General features: G+C 34.3%; 1 protein-coding gene and 1 pseudogene across 2 annotated transcripts in view; both read right to left on the reverse strand.

Moving 5' to 3' along the window:
- Nucleotides 1–20,314, reverse strand: part of LOC134684301 (putative ammonium transporter 1) — a 110,460-nt pseudogene that overhangs the window by 44,078 nt on the left and 46,068 nt on the right.
- LOC134685111 (uncharacterized) overlaps nucleotides 1–20,314 on the reverse strand; it is a 51,499-nt gene that overhangs the window by 13,850 nt on the left and 17,335 nt on the right. For both annotated transcript variants that reach the window (XM_063544557.1, XM_063544556.1), the window contains exons 11-17: nucleotides 18,672–18,776; nucleotides 16,307–16,837; nucleotides 14,372–14,776; nucleotides 12,412–13,747; nucleotides 4,302–4,446; nucleotides 2,663–2,788; nucleotides 147–342 (exon numbers count right to left, since the gene is read on the reverse strand). In XM_063544557.1, the coding sequence (XP_063400627.1) occupies nucleotides 147–342; nucleotides 2,663–2,788; nucleotides 4,302–4,446; nucleotides 12,412–13,747; nucleotides 14,372–14,776; nucleotides 16,307–16,837; nucleotides 18,672–18,776 (2,844 nt within the window). The remainder of the gene's footprint in view (nucleotides 1–146; nucleotides 343–2,662; nucleotides 2,789–4,301; nucleotides 4,447–12,411; nucleotides 13,748–14,371; nucleotides 14,777–16,306; nucleotides 16,838–18,671; nucleotides 18,777–20,314) is intronic.

The following is a 20,314-nucleotide window of genomic DNA, read 5'->3' on the forward strand; positions in this document are numbered from 1 at the left end:
AGGATGAGCCTTTTATACTAGTACTGAAAATCAGTGAACTTTTGAATTATTAATATTTCTTTTAAAATGAACTACTTTATTTCTACCTGAAAACAACTAATATTAGTTGTGAAGGCATTACAAAAACATTATGTTAAATCATATACCATCAATATCTATGTCATCTATAGACATTCCTCTAAATGCGTTGGCTTTCCCGCTTTCTACTGCTAAAAGAAGCTTTGAGACCTTCGCTAATTCAATTACATCATCTTGTAGCCGATAGTACTGTCTATGAACAGCCAATTCATGTCCCATATGTCTAGCTACTTCGGCTAATTCATGTTCCTTAATTCCAAACAGCTGGAAAAAAAGGGGAAAAAAATGTATTTTTTGGCTGATATAAAAAATATAACCTATGACGCTAAAGTATGATAGTCACGCTAAAGTGCGATGGTCTACGCTAAAGTGGGATGCCTACACACGCTAAAGTGCGATGGTCCACGAAAGTATAGACGTAATAAACATACTATGGATTATGACGTGAACAGTCTTTTATACAAACAAAAAATTAACATGCCGGAAGATAAATGTAGAATATTTGATTAACAACTTTAAAGCAAATGTCCATGACTTACTCAATTTAAACATGATAACCGTGTTTTGTGGGCTGCAGCAAATGTGGGTTTTTTCGGTGCTAGGAGAAGGACTTTTGTTCTGCAGTCGACCATCTTACTATATAGATACAAAAGTATACACATAAGAATCCTTTATCCTGTTTCTATTTGAAGCTAATTGATACATTGACATCATTGTTTATGTTGCCGTCCCCGTTCAAATATTGTCGATTTTAATGAAAAGTAAAGTCGGTAAAATAAAGGTACATCATGTTTCCTTGCGTAAATCATAAATTGTCTGCTAAAAATTAGATCGAATTTTGTATTTGTAATTAACAATGACAACTTTGAGAGGAGATGTTCACATTAGTGATAGACAGTGTAAACGGCAAGCTACACCAATTATCCAAATGTGTGATACTGGCCTGAATTAAAAAAAAAAAAATACAGGATATATAGATTTTTACACCATTTTATCAATTATTACGTGGTCGTTCTTCTTAATTTTAAACAATGATCAAAGACTACCGGTAATTTTAAAGCCTATCAAATATGTCATAAAACCTTGTACAAGCTTTCACAAGAAGACAATTTTTTTAAATCCATGTTCTTTAATACTTTAAGCCCTTAAACATTACCCTTTTAGTCCATTGCACTTTAGCGTGAAAAACCACAGTACATTAGCTAACAAACAGCCATCGCACTTTAGCGTGATACACCATTGTACTCTAGCGTAGACCATCACACTTTAGCGTGACCATCGCACTTTAGAGTACCATTGCACTTTAGAGTCCTACATATATATATATATTGAAAATCATGAAAATAAAATTAAGAATGGTCACATGATTTTTCACAAGTATTTCATTAGATTTAGCATTTTCTCTTGAGAAACAACCAACACAAACACCTCTCAATACCATAATATTACATAAATATCTGATTTCCTAATGAAAGAAATTTAAAACAATATACATGTATATTTAAGGGCATACGATACATTTACAGGGGAGGTAATGACGTTACTAATGTAAAATGCTATTTTCGCAACGTTAAAACTGTGACATGTCGGGAAAAGCTGCATTTTTCACCTGTTTTTTTATGATTTAAACTGATTTAACTTAAATTAAGTACATGGACCCCTCCTTTTTAAAATGGCAAAATTAGTGTTTGCCAAACTGCTAAATATCCAACCATTTTTTTCTGATAATGTGTCTGGTTCAAGTTTTTTTTTAAATTTCATATTTTTGTCAAAGGGTCAAAGTAAATATTGTGTCAAAATTTTATGAACATGATGAAAATTAAACGAGCCAAATTAATTTTAGTCAAGGTGTTTGGTACCACCTCAGGAGCATATTTATGTAAAGAAGATTTTCATAATGTTTCTACAAAAATCAGCTTGTGTTTCTCTGTTGAAACAAAAAAGTAATGTGTGTTTATCCAAAGGAAAGAAATGTGTGCAAAAATGAAATTTTGAGTAAATGTCTAAAATGTGATCCCTTTAATCTCTTGAAGTAGCACATGAAGGTATATTTTTTATTACATATTTGAATAGCTTGGGTGAAAAATAGCTTCTATGCAAATTTTTGTAAGCAATAAATTATTATGGGATCGAAACTGTATCATATGCCCTTAACTCGAGGATTATGATGGCAGCCATCAAAGAGGCCTCTACTCTAGTAAAAAGTGAATTGTGATTGGTTATTCTAATCAAACATAGCTTATAACCATGGAAGGCAGACATTTTCTTTTTCTGAAGCACTACTAATTCAGGCCAAAACGACAAGGGAGTTCAAGTTAAAGAGCTGAAACGATTCTTGTGCATATGCACAGGGATGGCTAAGTTGACCACTACTTTCATAGTATGTTTTGTTTCCCTTGAACACAACACTCCAGAATGTCTAGTAGTGGTGAATAAACATTCAAAGTTTCATTATCAAACTTCAAGGGATTTGTAAGGAAGAGAGCAGCAACGATATATGATGGACAGATGCACATACAAATAATTTGATTACTATAGACCTGCCGATCAATCGCCTGGGCCCTTATCATAAAGCTTTGCATACCTGAACAGTGGTTGCAAAATATTTCCGCATCTTAGGAAATCTTATATTTTCAGGATGTTTTAACCCTTCAACTTCTTTCAGGACATGGTTTAGAGCTTCTGCCCCTTCAATGTAGCTTCTCTCTCCCTGCAAAATATAATTATTTTACATCAAATAAAACGCTTCAAGACAAAGAAGCCTGTAACAAAAAACCACCAAGAAATCTCTAATAGCCTTATTCACTCACCTTTCAAAATATTGCTGTTTATAGTTTCTACCTATCTATTATAGTTTTCAAGATAATGGGCAAATACACACAAGATTCATAAAATCATCTTCAAATGGCAATAACTCCTATGTGGAGTGGACTGATGATCATGGCCATATTGACTTATTTGTACATCTTGGCTAGCTGATCATTTTTGCTTTTTAAAGTTCTCTCCATGTTTTATTATAGTTTTAAGATAATTGGCGTAAACCGAAAAATGGTAAAATTCATTATTTGAGGGCAACTACTCATATAAGAAGTCATCTGATAGTTATGGTCTAAATAGAACGTAGGTAGATCTCAATAATTAAAGATTTTCTCTATCTATAGCGGTTTTCAAGAATTTTTGAAATGATGAAGTGGTCAGTAGAACCATATATGTGCAAATCTCAAACTAACAGTAAACAAACAGATAAAAAAATCTCTAACTCACTTTATAGAAGCTAAATCATCCTACAAAGCAATTGTAAAGAAGTATGCGACCAAAAATTTGGTGTTAATAACCATATATATGTGAAAATCTCACACTATTGGAAAACAGGACATGTTTATAGAACCATATGTGAAAATCTTTAACTATAGGAAAACAGGGATGAGATGTACGACAGATCTGAAATTCTCTTACCCAGTACAACTCACCATAAGGAAGTTCAATACCAAATTTATATCAAATCATTCTACATTGTTCTACTATGCAGTTGTAGAGAAATTTGTGATGAAAATTTGGTGTTAACAACCATGTGAAAATCTCACACTATTGGAAAATTTTCCTAGTAAAATTGAGAACATGGACATTTTTACTTGGGAAAATAAATCTGTGGACTTTTATAACTGACATCAGACTAAGAAATGCTAGTAGACAAGCATTCTTATAGTTACCTACCGGCTAAAAATTCCTTGTACTTGAACAAAATGCTAACTTGATCTATAACTTGTCAAGGTTTAAACTATATAACAAATATCAAGTCAATATCTTCAAGCATGACAGAAAAAGTGTGGAAAACTGATTATTTTAGTGAATTTCAAGGACCATAACTCTGCACAAAATCATCAGACCGGAACATAATTTAAACTTGATCTATAACTTGTCATGATAAAACCATATACCAAATTCAAATCAATACCTTCAAGCACGAAGAAAAAAGTGTGGAAAACTGATTTGCTGGACTGACCAATGGACAGACAGACGGAGTGCAAACCTAAAGTCCCCTTCCACTTTGTCGGTAGGGGACTTATCATGTAACCATGGACTTTTTATACTAACAATTTATGTTTGCCCAGACACATTTTACCAAGAACAATTTATCACTTACACTTTAAAGTAATATTTATAACACCTATTTTTGGCCTACAGCAAAGTACTTCAAACTGCTAGTTAAAAAAAAATCTTACTTTTGCAAAAACAAAGATATTGCTCTTCTCTACTCCTGAAGAATCTCTAGTTGATATAAGAAGATCAATGCCTCTTTTCATTAATGGTGTTAAAAGTACTGGCACTTTCCTGTTTTTTTTCCCAATTACTTCAACCAAGTCCATTCTGAAAAAGAAACAATAATAACTATGAGTTCTAGAAGTACTGTCAGCAGAGTTCACAAATTGAACACACAGTCCCATACTTACTGCACTTAGTCTATAGATGTGTTAGTATTGAACCTAAAAGTAAATTAGAAGGGAACCAATGGCATTATGTAACTAAAGGTACTGCAAGCAAAGCACTCAAATTGATACAACCACCCCTTGCAGAGTCAATGATTTCCTAAGGGAAACCCAAAAAAAGAATTCAGACCAAATAACAAAATAGGTGCACACTGGCATTATATGGTAAAGTTTCTTGATAAAGTTTCATTAAATTAAGATAAGGGTTTTAGGAGGAGCAGATACAAATGTGTATTATAGTGTGCAGATATAATAAAGTTCATTGTTCATATCCTAAACATGCTAAAGAAAACTCCAAATCATACAGATGATTGAAGATATAAATTATGAAAAGTACTATTAAATTTTTTCAACATTCTAATATTTGAAGGACTGATTGCTTAAAAAAAACCACTAGCAGCAGTCTGTAACACCAAATTATAACAAATGACATGTAATGAAAAACGAAATGAGAAATAGACGAATCGGTGTTTGCCTTTTTGGAGATGCTCAATCACTTATATCTGTTCGTATACTGATCGTATAACATAATTTGTACAATTTGTAAGTATTTCATTACATCAAAACAAGTGCATATTTCATTAATAGACTTTATATTTTGATTTGTAATCTTCTTTACTTCAATTATGCTGAGACATGTACCCTGCTGCAATCAATAACTTCATAAATTATAAGACATATTCAACAAGATTTCTCCAATGATACAAGAAGAAAGGAGAAATTTGTACTGAAGCATTACATGTACAGATACATCTTGGAATTTTTAATTTGGAGTTTTGGAATCCAAATCGGGGACCAAAGGGTCGTATGTCATGCACATAAGGTTATAAGGACAGAGAGAGATTATGGCAATAAGAACAGAGAGAGATTACGGTGATAAGGACAAGAGAAAGATTACGACAATAAAGACAGAGAGGGATTACAGTAATAAGGACAGAGAGAGATTATGACAATAAGGACAGAGAGAGATTACGACAATAAGGACAGAGAGAGATTACGGTAATTAGGACAGATAGAGAGTACAGTAATAAGGACAAAGGGAGATTACAACAATAAGGACAGAGCGATATTACGGTAATAAGGACATATAGAGATTACTACAATAAGGAAAGAGAGAGATTACGACAATAAGGACAGATAGATAGAGAGTACGGTAATAAGGACAGAGAGAGATTACGACAATAAGGAAAGAGAGAGATTACGACAATAAGGACAGATAGATAGAGAGTACGGTGATAAGGACAGAGAGAGATTACGACAATAAGGAAAGAGAGAGATTATGGTAATAAGGACAGAGAGAGATTACGGTAATAAGGACAGAGAGAGATTACGTAATAAGGACAGAGAGAGATTATGGTAATAAGGACAGAGAGAGATTACGCTAATAAGGACAGAGAGAGATTACGTAATAAGGACAGAGAGAGATTACAGTAATAAGGACAGAGAGTGATTACGATAATAAGGACAGAGAGAGAATACGACAATCTTCTTTTTTATATGTAAAAGTTTCAAAGTCAATGAACCATGAAGAGGAGGTGGAGCTGTACAATCTCCATGGAAACAATACATGCAAATGTCAATAAATTTGCATACCAAATATCAGTGACCTAACATTATCAGTTCATCTTAAACTGATCTAATCACAAACTAATACATGTAAACTAAGCAAAAGTTTCAAAATCAACACACCATGACTGAGTGAGATGTGTTAAAGCTTATAAAACTGAATACCAATTAACTTTGGCCTACCACTAATGGTTCCCCTGAAACTGACCTAATCAAAAATTAATACATGTTAACTAAGCAAAATTTTCAGTGTCAATAGACCATGACCATGGAAGCAGGACCAAATAATCTCTATGGAAATGAGAAGTGCCAATTCTTATGCAACTACATACCAAATATGATTTACCCACCACTTGTGGTTCCCACAAACTAGACCTAATCACAAACTAATACATTGTTGATACCTCCGCCACCAACGCCAGAAACAGCATACCTATGTCTTGCTTTTTGTCTCTGTCAAACGAGACGAAAATAACACAGTAAACATGAACACTCACCAAAAAAAATTAAGGTGAACTCAGCTGCTCCAGAAGGGTTAGCTGTTTTTTGGCTTCACCAGTTGCACCATATTACTTGTGCATAAATTTCAGTGCAAAGTCAAAAATTAGGTAAGTAGACTAATGGAAGAAAGAAATTATGGCAATGAGGACAGAGAGAGATTATGGTAATAAGGACAGACAGAGATTATGGTTATAAGGACTGAGAGAGATAACGGTAATAAGGACTGAGAGAGATTACGACAATAAGGACAGAGAGAGATTTCGTAATAAGGACAGAGAGAGATTAAGCTAATGAGGATAGAGAGAGATTAAGGTAATAAGGACAGAAAGAGATTAGGGTAATGAGGACAAAGAAAGATTAAGGTAATAAGGACAGAGAGAGATTACGGTAATAAGGACTGAGAGAGATTATGACAATAAGGACAGAGAGAGATTTCGTAATAAGGACAGAGGGAGATTAAGCTTATAAGGACAGAGAGAGATTACGGTAATAAGGACAGAGAGAGATTACGTAATAAGGACTGAGAGAGATTATGACAATAAGGACAGAGAGAGATTTCGTAATAAGGACAGAGGGAGATTAAGCTTATAAGGACAGAGAGAGATTACGTAATAAGGACAGAGAGAGATTTCGTAATAAGGACAGAGGGAGATTAAGCTTATAAGGACAGAGAGAGATAACGCTAATAAGGACAGAGAGAGATTACGTAATAAGGACAGAGAGAGATTACAGTAATAAGGACAGAGAGTGATTACGATAATAAGGACAGAGAGAGAATACGACAATCTTCTTTTTTATATGTAAAAGTTTCAAAGTCAATGAACCATGAAGAGGAGGTGGAGCTGTACAATCTCCATGGAAACAATACATGCAAATGTCAATAAATTTGCATACCAAATATCAGTGACCTAACATTATCAGTTCATCTTAAACTGATCTAATCACAAACTAATACATGTAAACTAAGCAAAAGTTTCAAAATCAACACACCATGACTGAGTGAGATGTGTTAAAGCTTATAAAACTGAATACCAATTAACTTTGGCCTACCACTAATGGTTCCCCTGAAACTGACCTAATCAAAAATTAATACATGTTAACTAAGCAAAATTTTCAGTGTCAATAGACCATGACCATGGAAGCAGGACCAAATAATCTCCATGGAAATGAGAAGTGCCAATTCTTATGCAACTACATACCAAATATGATTTACCCACCACTTGTGGTTCCCACAAACTAGACCTAATCACAAACTAATACATTGTTGATACCTCCGCCACCAACGCCAGAAACAGCATACCTATGTCTTGCTTTTTGTCTCTGTCAAACGAGACGAAAATAACACAGTAAACATGAACACTCACCAAAAATAATTAAGGTGAACTCAGCTGCTCCAGAAGGGTTAGCTGTTTTTTTGCTTCACCAGTTGCACCATATTACTTGTGCATAAATTTCAGTGCAAAGTCAAAAATTAGGTAAGTAGACTAATGGAAGAAAGAAATTATGGCAATGAGGACAGAGAGAGATTATGGTAATAAGGACAGACAGAGATTATGGTTATAAGGACAGAGAGAGATTAGGGTAATGAGGACAAAGAAAGATTAAGGTAATAAGGACAGAGAGAGATAACGGTAATAAGGACTGAGAGAGATAACGGTAATAAGGACTGAGAGAGATTACGACAATAAGGACAGAGAGAGATTTCGTAATAAGGACAGAGAGAGATTAAGCTAATGAGGATAGAGAGAGATTAAGGTAATAAGGACAGAAAGAGATTAGGGTAATGAGGACAAAGAAAGATTACGGTAATAAGGACAGAGAGAGATTACGGTAATAAGGACTGAGAGAGATTATGACAATAAGGACAGAGAGAGATTTCGTAATAAGGACAGAGGGAGATTAAGCTTATAAGGACAGAGAGAGATTACGGTAATAAGGACAGAGAGAGATTACGGTAATAAGGACTGAGAGAGATTATGACAATAAGGACAGAGAGAGATTTCGTAATAAGGACAGAGGGAGATTAAGCTTATAAGGACAGAGAGAGATTACGGTAATAAGGACAGAGAGTGATTATGCTAATAAGGACAGAGAGAGATTACGAAAATAAGGAAAGAGAGAGATTACGACAATAAGGACAGAGAGAGATTACGACAATAAGGACAGAGAGAGATTACGACAATAAGGACAGAGAGAGATTACGGTAATAAGGACAGAGAGAGATTACACTAATAAGGACAGAGAGAGATTACGACAATAAGGACAGAGAGATTACGGTAATAAGGACAGAGAGAGATGTCATGTGTAAAATGATGTAAGTGTTGGTAAGCATGGTAAACATGAAGTTTACACCACATGGTATAGCTGACTCATATAAATCCTGAAACCAAATTTCAGAAATCCTTATGATGTGGTTCCTGAGAAAGATGCGACAAAAAATATTCATTAGACGGATGGCATACAGACCGATGGACTGAAGTAAACAGTATACCTCCACTTTTTTAAAGCGGGGGTATAAAAAGAATCACAGACAAATCACTTATGTCTCGTTTTTTTGTAATTTTGATTATGAAAATGTTGGAATTAAAATAGCAATACTTAAACATGTTACAAAAGTCAGGCAAGTACTCAAAGTCAACATGGTCAATGAACTATGACTGAGGTACATGGCTAATCAATCTCCATGAAAATGAGATGTGTCAATACTAATACATAGATACCTAATATCATTGACTTATTTTAAGTCTTATTTTTTTAAACAAACCTAAACATAAACATTTACTTAAACTGTTTTGGTTTTTTTCATAAATAAGGCTGTTAGTTTTCTCGTTTGAATTGTTTTACATTGTCTTATCGGGGCCTTTTATAGCTGACTATGTGGTATGGGCTTTGCTCATTGTTGGAGGCCGTACGGTGACCTATAGTTGTTAATGTCTGTGTCATTTTGGTCTTTTGTGGATAGTTGTCTCATTCATGTCATTGGCAATCATACCACATCTTCTTTTTTATATGTAAAAGTTTCATAGTCAATGAACCATGAAGAGGAGGTGGAGCTGTACAATCTCCATGGAAACAATACATGCAAATGTCAATAAATTTGCATACCAAATATCAGTGACCTAACATTATCAGTTCATCTTAAACTGATATAATCACAAACTAATACATGTAAACTAAGCAAAAGTTTCAAAATCAACAGACCATGACTGAGTGAGATGTGTTAAAGCTTATAAAACTGAATACCAATTAACTTTGGCCTACCACTAATGGTTCCCCTGAAACTGACCTAATCAAAAATTAATACATGTTAACTAAGCAAAATTTTCAGTGTCAATAGACCATGACCATGGAAGCAGGACCAAATAATCTCCATGGAAATGAGAAGTGCCAATTCTTATGCAACTACATACCAAATATGATTTACCCACCACTTGTGGTTCCCACAAACTAGACCTAATCACAAACTAATACATTGTTGATACCTCCGCCACCAACGCCAGAAACAGCATACCTATGTCTTGCTTTTTGTCTCTGTCAAACGAGACGAAAATAACACAGTAAACATGAACACTCACCAAAAAAAATTAAGGTGAACTCAGCTGCTCCAGAAGGGTTAGCTGTTTTTTTGCTTCACCAGTTGCACCATATTACTTGTGCATAAATTTCAGTGCAAAGTCAAAAATTAGGTAAGTAGACTAATGGAAGAAAGAAATTATGGCAATGAGGACAGAGAGAGATTATGGTAATAAGGACAGACAGAGATTATGGTTATAAGGACAGAGAGAGATTAGGGTAATGAGGACAAAGAAAGATTATGGTAATAAGGACAGAGAGAGATAACGGTAATAAGGACTGAGAGAGATTACGACAATAAGGACAGAGAGAGATTTCGTAATAAGGACAGAGAGAGATTAAGCTAATAAGGACAGAGAGAGATTACAGTAATAAGGACAGAGAGAGATTAGGCTAATAAGGACAGAGAGAGATTACGACAATAAGGACAGAGAGAGATTACGACAATAAGGACAGAGAGAGATTACGACAATAAGGACAGAGAGAGATTACTGTAATAAGGACAGAGAGAGATTAAGACAATAAGGACAGAGAGAGATTATGACAATAAGGACAGAGAGAGATTATGGCAATGAGGACAAAGAAAGATTACAGTAATAAGGACAGAGAGAGATTACGACAATAAGGACAGAGAGAGGTTACGGTGATAAGGACAGAGATAAGGACAGAGACAGATTACGGTAATAAGGACAGAGAGAGATTACGACAATAAGGACAGAGAGAGATTACGGTAATAAGGACAGAGAGAGATTACCACAATAAGGACAGAGAGATTAAGGTAATAAGGAAAGAGATGGATTTCAATTATAAGGACACAGAGAGATTATAGCAATGAGGATAGAGAGAGATTATTGCAATAAAATGGTCATCTGCTGAATCAATATGGCAACCATAAAAGGAGTAGGTTCAGTAAGACCCCTTTTTGGCCCCAAAAAATAGCAGTTTTAGCAAATTGTGAAAATGTAATCTTCAAGCTATATTTTGGAAAGTAAAATGCTTCTGCTACATAAATATGAGCTGTTTTTGCCACATACAATGCAAAAATATCGCGTTCTAGCATCATTAAGTCATGCTAAATTACTGAAATCTTCAAAATTTTAGCATTTTGGTTAATTTTTAGACAGTTTCCGTCTAAAATGAAAGTGGCCGCATTCGTGTTCATTCATAATACTGAAATGTAAGTTGTATTTGATGATAATACAAAACATATATAAAGGTTGAGGATGAACACGGATGCGGCCACTTTCATTTTTGACAAAAACCATCTGAAAAGTGACGTTTTTTGGCATATTTGATCGATTTTTCACATTTAAGCTTGAATCAGAGCGTTTTTAATGACTCAATCAGTTAAAATCTTTCACATAAACTAATCCAATCAATTGAAATAGACACTTAAGTGTTTTAAAAGTGTCCAAAAACTTTCGTTAGATGAACCTGAAATTTGAGGCCAAAATCGGCCCTTACCGGACCTACTCCTTTAGTGCAAACTTCAATTTAACTAACATGAAGCCTCTTTAAGCAGTTTTCCTGCTTTATTGGTCATGTCTACCATGTGACACATTAACGTAGTGTAAACTAGATATCATTGAAATGGGAGCCATATCTGTGGGCCCAGCTGTGAATAATGTGTGGTAAAACATTTGCATCTTCATCATTGGACATGGGGTTGGCGGGGCCCTAATTATGATATTCCTACATAATTTAGTGGATACAAGATACAATATTTCTATTTTATACTTTACTGTGACCTATAGTGGTTAATTTTTGTTTTAATTTGTCTTTTGTTAAGAGTTGTTTCATTGGCAATCATACCATGCATACCATATCTTCTTTTTTATAAACAATAAGTTAACAAGCTATGAATGTTAAAAAGCAACACATAGTATAGCATGAAACTCAGGGCTTGGTACTTAATTGGCTTCATGGTGCCAAGAAATATATCCTTTTTCTGATTAAAGTTTGAAAAATCTTCATTTATCAAGGCTTATGAACAATTTCCTACACTGGAAAATGAATTTATGTAAAATAAAAAAGAAATCATTTCAAGAACTTTCTCTTATAATATGTTCAAACAATTATAAATAAATTATTTGTGACTTTTTGTCTGATTAATTTTGTGACTTTCTGTCCACTTACTGCAGGAAATAGGTGTTGAAAACAGAGAATTTTAAAAATCAAAAGTCTTTATAGTTAAATTTAATCTTACTTTTTGGCCAACTCCCTTTCAACCGCACTCAGGCTTTTATATAGTTCTTCATTCCCCCCCCTCCAGTCTGCCCTATTGCTGTATTTTATCAGCTGCATTTTACTCGTTTCATTTCCTCTTCTGAAATTAAATGCTTGAATTTTACTCAAAACTAGATAAGCAAGCTCCTTCCAATTAACTATTGTTTTTTCTTCTGACAGTTCCTTCATTTTTTCAGGTATTTTAGCATTTTGATGTGTTGCCAACTTCATGATATCTTGAGTTAATGGAAGTACTTCTTTCTTGTTAAATGTTCGTTCTTTTGAAGACTGGTGGGCCTGACTCCCAATTTTGTCAGTCCACTGAGTTTCAATCAAAAATAAGAAGTCTGCAATGTCTTCCCTTCCCTCTCTATTTCTTTGAGTCACCATTGCACCTAAGTGGTGTTCACTAAGTTTTCTGATAATTTGTCCAGCCTTTTTGGCCAATTCAGGCTTCATAAACATGTCCACTCCATTTAGTGTTTTTTCTTCACTAACTTTAACGATGGTTTTTACTGCAGCTACAAATAAGTTGAAATTTTCTGGCCTGAGGAAGTTGACCAGATCATCTCCAGCTGTATCACCAACTGGTTTTAGTAATAAAACTTCAGTTTTAATTCTGGCTAAAAGCCTTAAACTATAACGTATTCCTGCCGATCTTTCCCTCCCTAGTTTGTCAAATAAACTCTTGCCCAAGACTAAAATACTCTGATCGTTCTTGACTTTTTGTCCTATTACATCATTTGATAAACTTTCCAATATGTAAGTAAAGTAATCTTGCCTTTTTTCTAATGGATCGTGATGATCAATAGATATTCCTGCACCTTGTAGAAGCCTCTTTCCCGCTTTTATAAATGACTTTTCTTGGACCTGATCTTCTAAGTTTTCGTTTCCACGTCTGCTAGTACAAGAGCTGCCATGTCTCCATAATTCTGTTTTTATGTAAAATCGAAGACAATATTTACATGGGAGATAATCATTGATCTGGTGTTGTCCTTCACTAGGCCTCCTGGCAACTATTAGTTGCTGTGCTGGCCTTTGTTGTCTCACATTTTGTAAAACTTCAATATTGAATATAAAATCCCCCTCATTACGTAATGTATCAAGTGTGCATTTTCTTTTATTTTGATCCTTCGATTGTCTATTTTTTGAAGCTTTGGGCAGCTGAGCTATAACTTTTTCATCACTATGTTTTTTTTCCAAATGCCTGCTTATCTTTAAGTCCAATTTGCCACAAAATATGCAAGAATGGGTTTTAGTGTAATCATGCTTTCCATTACGCTCATTGGCACTATTAACTAATTGTATCTGGGAATCTGAAAAAAAATTATAGCATTATAAGCATTATACTGTGCATTTCATATATCACATAAATAAAGTGCTACCAGTAAGAGAGCACAGCATATTACCACAGCAAGTCAACAAAGACTTTGCACAAGTTTGCTGAAAAATATTATGGTTCAAAAAATTATACATGTCCATTCATTTTTTCTCTTCAATAAAGAATCAAGACATTGGAAAAAGACATTAAATCAAATAAATACAGCACAACACTTTAGATCTATTTTTAAAAAAGAGAAAAATTATACATCGTGGTAAGACCGATAGCATCATGCTCAGAAATTATACATTGCAGGCCTGTGGTTCCTTAAGGGCCTGGGGAGAACACTCACTGAGACCATATTTATAACAATTTATTAAAGTTTGAAAGACATACTTGAGTTGCAATGTAGTGTGTGACATGGGTGCTCCAAGGAACTTACTTATTGAAGAAGAAGTTATTAAGCACAAAAAGGTTACAGTAACACCTTTGTAAGTTCCAAATTAGAAACTTCTGCCAATGGTATTAGGCATAAACTTAATTGACAATCTTATTTTCTCTAAAAACTGTGTCTCAAATACATCCATATACTATACATAATTTGCTGTTAATATATTACCCATTTTAAGATCTGTCTCCGGAGTAGCCTGTGGTTCAGCTATACACATGTTCAAGTTTGGTTCAACTGTTTTTTGGTTCTGCATAACTTTTTCTTCAGCCCTAAAAATTTGAGTTGATGGTGCTTTCTCTATTTCAACAAATTCTGATGTTAGTGTTTTATTTTGTCCAGCATTGTTCAGAGCAGAAACTCTGAAACTGTACTGTTTCCCATCTTCTAACTCTTTGACTTTAAATGCATTGCTATATTTATCAACTTTTTCAACTGGGATCCAGTCCTCACCATTTTTAGAACATTCAATTACAAATTCAACAACTGGTGATCCACCATCTTTGTATGTTGACATACATGTTCGGTCACATACCTCTGGAGTGATGTTGAACTCCCTTGCTGAATCTTGAACAGCTAAAACAAATATTTTTATTTCATCACTTTGTTATTAATGGATTTGTTAAAAAAATATCACACATTACAGCTAATTTCCTAATGCATGCAGATGAAGACTTTGTTTCCTTTGCTTGCTTTGTTTGTATATCATGTATATATTGTACAATTATATTGGGAAAATGTCCAATTGAATTTAAATAGGATTTATACATTTATACAGGTTTAACTATGTCATATATATATATTGTAATTCAGTGGTTGTCGTTTGTTTATGTGTTACATGTTTTTTGTTCATTTTTTTTTTTTTTTTGCATAAATATGGCCGTTAGTTTTCTTGTTTGAATTGTTTTACATTGTCTTATCGGAGCCTTTTATAGCTGACTATGTGGTGTGGGCTTTGCTCATTGTTGAAGGCCGTACAGTGACCTATAGTTGTTGATGTTTGTGTCGTTTTGGTCTTTTGTGGATAGTTGTCTCATTGGCAATCATACCACATCTTCTTTTTTATATATTTATTGTTTGGAGATGTTAATTGTAATTACAAAGCTTATACAAAGAAAGCAAGCAATCCAACCAATGCTTTACTCAAGCATATGGAAATGAGCTGTAAGTAAGATGTAAAGACTATTAAATTGATTGACTGATTGTTACTTGCTTAATGTAACTAGAAGCTCTCAAGAGCTTGTGTCGCTCACCTAACTCTACTTTGGTTTTAGAAATCATGTAAAGATAGATAAAAATCATAACAGATACCCAAATAATAATTGAGGTCAAATTTGGTTTAATATTTGTCCGGTTATTTATTAAAATATCCTGGTAGCCATCTTGAGCAGTTAATTGGCAACAAAGTCATGAAAGTAGCAACACTTGGTCAGCACCTCATAAGGAACATTCATGCCATGTTTGGTTTCATCCATTCAGTGATACTCTAAAAGAAGACATTTGTATTAATTTCCTATAGGGTCCTATGTCATGTATGTTAAACTAAGTCCCCACCCCTAGCGGCCATCTTGGATGATGGATCGGCTGCAAAGTAGCAACACTTGGACAGCACCTCAAGAGAAACATTCATGCCATGTTTGGTTCCATTCCATTCAGTGGTTCTCTAAAAGAAGACATGATTATGTATTTCCCATAGGGTCCTATATTAAACTAAGTCCACCGCTGGCAGCCATCTTGGATAATGGATCAGCTGCAAAGTAACAATACTTGGTCAGCACCTCATAAGGAAATTTCATGCCATGTTTGGTTTCCTTCCTTTCACTGGTTCTCTATGTAGTGACTGGAAAGGGTAAACAATCATCAGAAAATGTAGAAGGCACCTGGAAACAACACCAGATCATTTGATATTGCAGCTTATAGATGGGAACTCAGATTTGGATAGTGTCAAGGTAAGAAATGTTAATCTCTTGTGAAAAGAAATAAATAATATCACAATAATTCCCAAGAGGCTTGTAATTTCCTAGTAGGAATATAAGGAAATTTACTTAAGGCCTGTTGAAAATTATTATTATTGAAACAAAACAGTTATTTTAAAAATATGCTTACCTCTTTTTTTTGTATTCTCTTTCATCTTTTTTTCTGTATCATTTTTCTCATCAGTGACAGTAACAGCTATGTTTTCCTCAGTGATGCTTTTCACCTCAGTAGTTTTGAGTCCAATGTCACCGGTATTTTTATTTTTGTTTTGGTCCTCTACTCTTTTGTTCTCTTCACTTTCAACCATTTTCACATTTGTTTCTGTTTCCTCATTTTCCATCACTCCTTCAGCTGTTTCATTGTTTTTCTCCATTTCAATATTTTCTATACACCCTTTACTTTGAATCATTTCACATATGTCTAGATTTATCTCCCTTGTATAATTTCCTGTTTCCATGACAGATGTATCTTCTGGTTCTGCCTCCATTTCAGTATTTAGACTATCTTCCTGATCATTGGTAGTTGTCAAATTAACACCATCAATGTCCGTATACAACAAATTATCTTCAAGGTCATCTTTGCAGACTTTCATGACTTTATCTTCATCTCCATGCTGACTTGACTCATCTTTTGTATCCATGTCAATCTCTTTTTCAGTTTCTGGATTATTATAAAAAAAAAGTATGTTTCAATACATTTTATGTTGAGATATCATAAGCTTTAATACTAGTGCCTCAAAGCGCCTGTTATGTCCACCTTTCATCTATGCATAATATTGACTGTGAGTACCAGAATATTGAAAGCAACATCATCTGATGAAAGTTTAAAACTACACACTGCATATGACAGCAAGTTCAAGTGGTACTTTTGATATTTAGGCACGGACCATTTGATTTTCTAGGGGGGGTCCTGGAGTTTTATATCAAGCCAGATTTTTTTTAACCATGCTAACAAAGCAAGATATGTTTTTCATTCGATCCAAAGCATCAAGTTTTTTTCTCCATATCAAATATTCATGTCATACTTGCTGAAGATGAAGCTAGAATATTTTTTTTAGCAACATAATATTGACTGTGAGTACCAGAATATTGAAAGCACCATCATCTGATGAAAGTTTAAAACTACACACCCTTGTTGATGTTTTACCCTTATAATTCAGGTCTTATTTGTTTACACATGTATGACCAATTAGCTTCCAAGGAGAAGATATTATAGTATAGTGTCCCATAAGGTTCTAAGTAAAAATAACATTCCCTGGTGGTAGCCTAACTGGATGCCAGGCGATGGTAATAAGATATAAATGTAACAAGAGTGCACACGCTGAAATGTCTCACATAAACTTAAAATTATCAATGATCCATGAAAATAAGGTCCTGGTCAGATAATCATAGTCAGACGGACATGTACACCTTACAATTGTTCCATACACCAAATATAGTTGACCTATTGCTTATAGTATCTGAGAAAAAAATACCAAAACACAAAAAACATTGACCTATGAACCATGAACATGAGGTCAAAGACAAAGACACCTGACAGACAGACAGACATGTACACCTTACAATCATTCCATATACCAAAATTAGTTGACCTATTGCTTATAGTACTAGAAAAACAGACCAAAACACAAAAAACATAACATTGACCAATGAACCATGAAAATGAGGTCATGGACAAATGACACCTGTCAGACAGACATGTTCACCTTACAATCATCCCATACACCAAATATAGTTGACCTATTGCTTATAGTATTAGAAAACCAGACCAAAACACAAAAACTTAACATTGACCAATGAACCGTGAAAATGAGGTCAAGGTCAGATGAAATCTGCAGGACTGACATGTACACCTTAAAATCATTCCAAACACCAAATATATTTGACATACTGCTTACAGTATCTGAGAAACAAACCTTATCACGTAAATTTAACTTTGATCACTGATCCATGAAATAAGGTCAAGGTCAGGTGAAACCTGTCTGACGGACATGTAATCTCCATGGAAATGAGATATGCAATGCTAATACAACTGCATACCAAATATCATTGACCTACCACAAGTGGTTCCTCATAAACTGAAATAATCACAAACTAGTATATTGTTAACATCACTGCCGCCATCAGAAACAGCATACCTAAGAGACAATAACTCAAAGTTCATATATAAATAGCTATTATGTGAAAAAAATATAACAGTATTCAGTTAAAAGAAAGTTGATTAGCAATGAATGTATAGATAGACCCATCACACTGTTTAGCATGCTCACATAAGGCATAGGCCTGGAAGCACTGGTTTGTAGTTCCTGGGAAAAATGCGAAGAATGGGAGAAATGGGGTGGTCAAAGGGATGGAAGGACACATGGATGGACAGACAGGGGTAAAACAGAATCTTCGGTGCAGTAGTATAATGAATCTGTATATAAAATTAGCCCTTCCATTTTACACACCAACTAACACACAGGAATCTAATAATATAACAATTCTAATCTTACTAGGAGTAAGTACATAATCCGACACTGGCAGCAGCTTATAGACAGTCAAACAATCCAATGCCCATTCTCTAGATACTGATATCATACCATGATGATCGTAATACTCTGAAATAAACAATTAAACTACAAAATACACAAATTATATTCAATGCAAACAAAAACAGATTATAAATCCTTTACACTGGTAAAGAAACATTTCATGTGAATCCAAATAAAGTAGACAGCATCAATTTGAATAATTCATTAGAAACCAGTAACAAGTGTGTTCCGGTAGATATGAATACAATGTTGCCCCTATTTCACATTGAATTTGGCATCTAGATGTAAAACCTTCATCTCACCCAAGTTTTCTCCACAAAAATCTTCAAACCAAATTTACATAAGTTATTCTGAGTAGTTCAATAGTTATTACATGGAAACCACCATTTTTTGACTTGCAAAATTTCATATTGCCATTAGGGCTTTAACTCTGAATGGAAAATAGCCTGGAACCCAAATTCAAACTCATAAGGAGGATGCATAATAAGAGCAATTATTCGGCCCCTGAAAAAGCAAAAGAAGTAAACTAATTCAATAAAATAAAAATGAGAATGGAAATGGGGAATATGTCAAAGAAACAACAACCCATTCAAAGAGCAGACAACAGTCGAAAGCCACCAAAGGGTCTTCAACGCAGTGAGAAATTTCCCCACCCGGTGGTCCTTAGCTGGCCCCTAAATAAAATTGTGTACTAGTTCAGTGAAAATGGACGTCACACTAAACTCCAAAACATATAAACGAACTAATATTAAAAAAACATACAAGACTAACAAAGGCCAGAGGCTCCTGACTTGGGAGAGGTGCAAACATGCTGTGGGTTAAACATGTTTTGTGAGATCTTATTTATCTAATCTGGCAACTTCAGTGCAGAAAGGTCACTTGTAATGTCACTATGACGTCATAAACATGTTGAAATTGACATATTTGACCTAAAATTGCCATTAATTTCATACATAGTTTTTAGAGAAAATAGAAATGATCTCAGGCCTTACCCAAAAAGATATTTTACACACATAAACATTTTTGTAAAATACATCTTGTAGCAAAATATCTTTTTGGGTAAACCTTGACTCATATCTTAATATTTATGACACTAGCTAAAAATGAGGCTATTATGACAGTTTTTTGACGTTTTGCACTAAATGCAAGAAGTTTTACGAAGAACGAGCAGATTTAATACTGCTGTTCCTCAATCCCAATCTTAACCAGAGCATACCAAATTTAAGCACAGAGAAGAAAATACATCGAAGAAAACGCACCAGAGAGGAAAACCGTACATTGGGACAATTCGTGCCAACAGGCCTTAAGATTGAGGATTGAGGAACTCTAATACTAATATGTGAGACAAAATTCAAAAATATAAATACTGATGCCTGACAGACTAATGTCTTATGAACATCTGAAGGATGTTTTTTGATAGATTTAAAATATCTTTTGATATAATTCAAGGGGCCAAAAAGATGACCAATGTAGGAAAGATACCTTCTCCTTTGAAAGATCGACAGACAAACTGACAAATGAAAGCTCAAATGACCAAACGCAAAGGACGGTATCACTATTTTTGAATTAGTATAACAAGTTAACAGACAAGGAAGGAAGAAAGA

Source organism: Mytilus trossulus, chromosome 9 (assembly GCF_036588685.1).
Source record: "Mytilus trossulus isolate FHL-02 chromosome 9, PNRI_Mtr1.1.1.hap1, whole genome shotgun sequence".
Classification (NCBI taxonomy): Eukaryota; Metazoa; Mollusca; class Bivalvia; order Mytilida; family Mytilidae; genus Mytilus; species Mytilus trossulus.